The sequence below is a fragment of the Mustelus asterias genome, unplaced genomic scaffold, assembly GCF_964213995.1.
Source record: "Mustelus asterias unplaced genomic scaffold, sMusAst1.hap1.1 HAP1_SCAFFOLD_4909, whole genome shotgun sequence".
NCBI lineage: Eukaryota > Metazoa > Chordata > Chondrichthyes > Carcharhiniformes > Triakidae > Mustelus > Mustelus asterias.
In genome coordinates, this window is record NW_027594852.1 from 5,046 (window position 1) to 11,649 (window position 6,604).

Consider the following 6,604-nt stretch of genomic DNA (forward strand, 5'->3'; position numbering starts at 1 on the left):
AACCCCGTGCTGTACCTGTCCTGGGAGTGTTTGATGGGGGACAGTGTAGAGGGAGCTTTACTCTGTATCTAACCCCGTGCTGTACCTGTCCTGGGAGTGTTTGATGGGGGACAGTGTAGAGGGAGCTTTACTCTGTATCTAACCCCGTGCTGCACCTGTCCTGGGAGTGTTTGATGGGGGACAGTGTAGAGGGAGCTTTACTCTGTATCTAACCCCGTGCTGTACCTGTCCTGGGAGTGTTTGATGGGGGACAGTGTAGAGGGAGCTTTACTCTGTATCTAACCCCGTGCTGTACCTGTCCTGGGAGTGTTTGATGGGGGACAGTGTAGAGGGAGCTTTACTCTGTATCTAACCCCGTGCTGTACCTGTCCTGGGAGTGTTTGATGGGGGACAGTGTAGAGGGAGCTTTACTCTGTATCTAACCCCGTGCTGTACCTGTCCTGGGAGTGTTTGATGGGGACAGTGTAGAGGGAGCTTTACTCTGTATCTAACCCCGTGCTGTACCTGTCCTGGGAGTGTTTGATGGGGGACAGTGAAGAGGGAGTTTTACTCTGTATCTTATTGAGGAATGATTAAAGATACTGTTCCACACTTACCACCTTTTGTTTCTGTTTAGCTGTAAGTTAGAGAAAAATAATTATGTTAGTGAACAAGTTGAAAATTGAGAGTCCATTCGGCCCCTTTCCTCAATCCTGTCACACAGGAACAGGAGGAGGCCATTCAGCCCCTTTTCCAGCCTGTTACACAGGAACAGGAGGAGGCCATTCAGCCCCATTTTCCAGCCTGTTACACAGGAACAGGAGGAGGCCATTCAGCCCCTTTTTCCAGCCTGTTACACAGGAACAGGAGGAGGCCATTCAGCCCCTTCTCCAGTCTGTTACACAGGAACAGGAGGAGGCCATTCAGCCCCTTTTTCCAGCCTGTTACACAGGAACAGGAGGAGGCCATTCAGCCCCTTCTCCAGCCTGTTACACAGGAACAGGAGGAGGCCATTCAGCCCCTTCTCCAGCCTGTTACACAGGAACAGGAGGAGGCCATTCAGCCCCTTTTTCCAGCCTGTTACACAGGAACAGGAGGAGGCCATTCAGCCCCTTTTCCAGCCTGTTACACAGGAACAGGAGGAGGCCATTCAGCCCCTTTTTCCAGCCTGTTACGCAGGAACAGGAGGAGGCCATTCAGCCCCTCTCTCCGTGGCAGGATGGGGAATGTTGTACCTGTGGATGGAGGTGTGAGTCTCCAGCTCGCCGATACCATCTCTCCCAGGTTTGTCGACGTGTTGCCGCCACCTTTGCTGAGGAGAGGGAAAGCAGCGTTAGTTACCATCGCAAACCCTCGCCCTCTTCCTCACTCGAGGGCTCCTTCTACCCCCTCTGCCCCCAGCTCCTGCTCCCTCCTGAGTTACATCCATCCTACAGCAGAGAAACTGTCCATTCCTCTCCATTCTCCATACCGCCCCCCAGCCGCTGGTATCTGCGTTCCATTCCTGGACCGATCTTCAATATCCCCCCCTCCCCTCACCCTCCCTCTCCCCCCACCCCCGTCCCCCTACCCCCCCATACTGAGCATTCCCTGGCCCTCCGAGCTACTAATCCAATGATATCGACGCTGGATACAATCTCCACACTAAGGTGTCACAGAATCATCGAATCCCGACAGTGCAGAAGGAGGCCATTCGGCCCATTGAGCCCTGCACTGACCACAATCCCACCCAGGTCCTATCCCCGTAACCCCCACGTATTTACCCCACTAATCTCCCTGACACTTAGGGACAATTTAGCATGGCCAATCCACCCTAACCTACACATCTTTGGACACTAAGGGACAATTTAGCATGGCCAATCCACCTAACCTACACATCTTTGGGACACTAAGGGACAATTTACCATGGCCAATCCACCCTAACCTACACATCTTTGGACACTAAGGGACAATTTAGCATGACCAATCCACCTAACCTGCACATCTTTGGACACTAAGGGACAATTTACCATGGCCAATCCACCCTAACCTACACATCTTTGGACACTAAGGGACAATTTAGCATGGCCAATCCACCCTAACCTACACATCTTTGGGACACTAAGGGGCAATTTAGCATGGCCAATCCCCCTAACCTACACATCTTTGGGACACTAAGGGACAATTTAGCATGGCCAATCCCCCTAACCTACACATCTTTGGGACACTAAGGGACAATTTAGCATGGCCAATCCCCCTAACCTGCACATCTTTGGACACTAAGGGACAATTTAGCATGGCCAATCGACCTAACCTACACTATTTTGGACACTAAGGGACAATTTAGCATGGCCAATCCACCCTAACCTACACATCTTTGGACACTAAGGGGCAATTTAGCATGGCCAATCCACCTAACCTACACATCTTTGGACACTAAGGGGCAATTTAGCATGGCCAATCCACCCTAACCTGCACATCTTTGGACACTAAGGGACAGTTTAGCATGGCCAATCCACCCTAACCTGCACATCTTTGGACACTAAGGTGCAATTTAGCATGGCCAATCTACCTAACCTACACTATTTTGGACACTAAGGGACAATTTAGCATGGCCAATCCACCCTAACCTACACATCTTTGGACACTAGGGGACAATTTAGCATGGCCAATCCACCCTAACCCACACATCTTTGGACACTAAGGGACAATTTAGCATGGCCAATCCACCCTAACCTACACATCTTTGGACACTAAGGGACAATTTAGCATGGCCAATCCACCTAACCTGCACATCTCTGGAGTGTGGGAGGAAACCTATGTAGAGACACGGGGAGAACGTGCAGACTCCGTACAGACAGTCATCCGAGCCCGGAATCGAACCTGGGTCTCTGGCGCCGCGAGGCAGCAGTGCTAACCCACTGTGCCACCGCGATGCCACAATCTGACCTCCAATCCTGTGCAACAACCGCTTGGGTATTGGGAGAAACCTTCTGCAAACCTAAATATACGACATCTACAGGTTCACCCTTGTCTACCCTCCTATTGCAACCACAAAAAGGTCCCTTTGTACTTTGTCAAGCGCGGTTTTCCCTCTGTAAAAGCGTGCTCTGTCCAATATCCCTCCGCGGACCCTGCTGTGTTCCTGGGGGGGCGCATCCCGCTTTGTTGGACACTTGGAAGCGGAATTCCTCACCCGTGGCTGCTCTGCCGTGATCGGATGGCCTCCAGCCTTAATGGACTCGGGATAAAACCGACCTCGTAGCCCTCCTTCACCAGCCGCCCAATCCACCAGTCATTGTTGTATTTCTGTCGGAAGGAAAGGACCAGATATGAACCGGAGCGAGCGGGAGAGGCGGAGCGGACAACGTCAAGGGTTCATTGGGATTGTGTAGGGTGGGAGTTAACAGGAAAGGGGTTTGGGATTGGGATTGTGTACAGTGGGAGTGAATAGGAAGGGGTTTGGGTCCATTTGGGATTGTGAACAGTGGGAGTGAACAGGAAGGGGATTGGGATTGTGTAGGGTGAATGGGAAGGGGTTTGGGATTGGGATTGTGTACAGTGGGAGTGAACGGGAAGGGGTTTGGGATTGGGATTGTGTACAGTGGGAGTGAACGGGAAGGGGTTTGGGATTGGGATTGTGTACAGTGGGAGTGAACGGGAAGGGGATTGGGATTGTGTACAGTGGGAGTGAACGGGAAGGGGTTTAGGATTGGGATTGTGTATAGTGGGAGTGAACGGGAAGGGGTTTGGGATTGTGCACAGTGGGAGTGAACGGGAAGGGGATTGGGATTGTGTACAGTGGGAGTGAACGGGAAGGGGATTGGGATTGTGTACAGTGGGAGTGAACGGGAAGGGGATTGGGTCCATTGGGATTGTGTACAGTGGGAGTGAACGGGAAGGGGTTTGGGATTGGGATTGTGTACAGTGGGAGTGAACGGGAAGGGGATTGGGATTGTGTACGGTGGGAGTGAACGGGAAGGGGATTGGGATTGTGTACAGTGGGAGTGAACGGGAAGGGGTTTAGGATTGGGATTGTTTATAGTGGGAGTGAACGGGAAGGGCTTTGGGATTGTGTACAGTGGGAGTGAACGGGAAGGGGTTTGGGTCCATTGGGATTGTGTACAGTGGGAGAGAACGGGAAGGAGTTTGGGTCCATTGGGATTGTGTACAGTGGGAGTGAACGGGAAGGGGTTTGGGATTGTGTACAGTGGGAGTGAACGGGATGGGGATTGGGATTGTGTACGGTGGGAGTGAACGGGAAGGGGATTGGGATTGTGTACAGTGGGAGTGAATGGGAAGGGGTTTGGGATAGTGTACAGTGGGAATGAACGGGAAGGGATTTGGGTCCATTGGGATTGTGTACAGTGGGAGTGAACGGGAAGGGGTTTGGGTCCATTGGGATTGTGTACAGTGAGAGTGAACGGGATGGGGATTGGGTTCATTGGGATTGTGTACAGTGGGAGTGAACGGGATGGGGATTGGGTTCATTGGGATTGTGGACAGTGGGAGTGAACAGGATGGGGATTGGGATTGTGTACAGTGGGAGTGAACGGGAAGGGATTTGGGTCCATTGGGATTGTGTACAGTGGGAGTGAACGGGAAGGGGTTTGGAATTGGGATTGTGTACAGTGGGAGTGAACGGGAAGGGGATTGGGATTGTGTACAGTGGGAGTGAACGGGATGGGGATTGGGATTGTGTACAGTGGGAGGGAACGGGAAGGGGATTGGGATTGTGTACAGTGGGAGTGAACGGGAAGGGGATTGGGATTGTGTACAGTGGGAGTGAACAGGAAGGAGTTTGGAATTATGTGCAGTGGGAGTGAACGGGATGGGGATTGGGATTGTGTACAGTGGGAGTGAACAGGAAGGGGTTTGGGATTGGGATTGTGTACAGTGGGAGTGAACGGGAAGGGGATTGGGATTGTGTACAGTGGGAGTGAACGGGAAGGGGTTTGGGATTGGGATTGTGTACAGTGGGAGTGAACGGGAAGGGGTTTGGGATTGGGATTGTGTACAGTGGGAGTGAACAGGAAGGGGTTTGGGATTGGGATTGTGTACAGTGGGAGTGAACGGGAAGGGGATTGGGATTGTGTACAGTGGGAGTGAACGGGAAGGGGTTTGGGATTGGGATTGTGTACAGTGGGAGTGAACGGGAAGGGGTTTGGGATTGGGATTGTGTACAGTGGGAGTGAACAGGAAGGAGTTTGGAATTATGTGCAGTGGGAGTGAACGGGATGGGGATTGGGATTGTGTACAGTGGGAGTGAACGGGAAGGGGTTTGGGATTGGGATTGTGTACAGTGGGAGTGAACAGGAAGGGGTTTGGGATTGGGATTGTGTACAGTGGGAGTGAACGGGAAGGGGTTTGGGATTGGGATTGTGTACGGTGGGAGTGAACGGGAAGGAGTTTGGAATTATGTGCAGTGGGAGTGAACGGGAAGGGGTTTGGAATTATGTGCAGTGGGAGTGAACGGGAAGGGGTTTGGAATTATGTGCAGTGGGAGTGAACGGGAAGGGGTTTGGGTCCATTGGGATTGTGTACAGTGGGAGTGAACGGGAAGGGGATTGGGATTGTGTACAGTGGGAGTGAACGGGAAGGGGTTTGAGTCCGCCGGGATTGTGCAGTGGGGTTTGAGGGACCTGGTACTTTTTTAGTTTGCAGTGACCCCTCACCTCTTTTATGTGGAGAAAGTCTTTGACATCGAAGGAGATCGCAGCTCCCTGAACAGGTGAATCTTCGTCCAGTGGTCCACAATATGTGACATTAGTCCGGACGGCAAAGGCGACAGGTTTGTTCTGGGGAGTAACGGGATCCATTGACACAGAGCAGTGATCGGGCAAGACAATGATCTGAACCCAGGCAGCTCCGAACCCAGACTGGCCTCCAACAGCAACTCTTGACACAGCAGGGTGCCTTCATACCACCTCAGCGGAGGCCCTGGCAGAACCCCATTTACACAAGAACAGGAGGAGGCCATTCGGCCCCTCTCCTCATCCAGCCTGATACACAGGAACAGGAGGAGACCATTCCATCTCCAATTGGCCTCTTAACACCCCCCCCCCCCCCCCCCAAGTCTGGGGGTGGGCTGGGAAGGAGGGAGATGGAGGGGATGCCAAATCCTCTCGATGTCTTGCTGTGCCCTTGCCCCTCTCCAGGGTCCACTACCCCCCCCCCCACCCGCCCCCCCCCAACTTTGCCATCTAACGAGCCGCTCATTCGACTTGTTACCTCGAGACAGGCACCCCCCCCACACACCCCTCCCCCCTCTCCCAACCCCTCCCCCATCTACCCCCTGCCCACCCTCTCCCGGTCTACCTACCCTCCTCCATTCCCTGCCCTCCCCCCTCCCCCTCCTCACACCCTTCACCTTGGCTTGTTCCAATTGGTAGAGGGAGTGTTGTTCCGATTCCTGCTGATCGTCCAGGGAAAGGTCCGAATCCGACGGTCGACTGGGGTTCGAGCCCCCTGATCCCTGAAGCGGAGAGAGAGAGGGGGAGGGAGAGAGAGAGAGGGGGGAGAGGCAGGGGGAGAGAGAGAGAGGAAGGGGGGAAGAGAGGAAGGGGGGAAGAGAGGGAAGGGGGGGAAGAGAGGAAGGGGGGGAAGAGAGGAAGGGGGGGAAGAGAGGAAGGGGGGGAAGAGAGGA

General features: G+C 53.4%; 1 protein-coding gene across 1 annotated transcript; it reads right to left on the minus strand.

Annotated features, from left to right (window-relative positions):
• Positions 1-596: 596 nt before the first annotated feature.
• Positions 597-6,433, minus strand: LOC144491281 (voltage-dependent L-type calcium channel subunit beta-4-like; the record flags this gene model as incomplete). The annotated part of the gene is made up of 5 exons (XM_078208958.1): positions 597-616; positions 1,215-1,291; positions 3,155-3,267; positions 5,634-5,756; positions 6,329-6,433. Coding segments are annotated over 5 exons (438 nt in total), but the record flags the coding sequence as incomplete, so codon positions are not given.
• Positions 6,434-6,604: the final 171 nt, after the last annotated feature.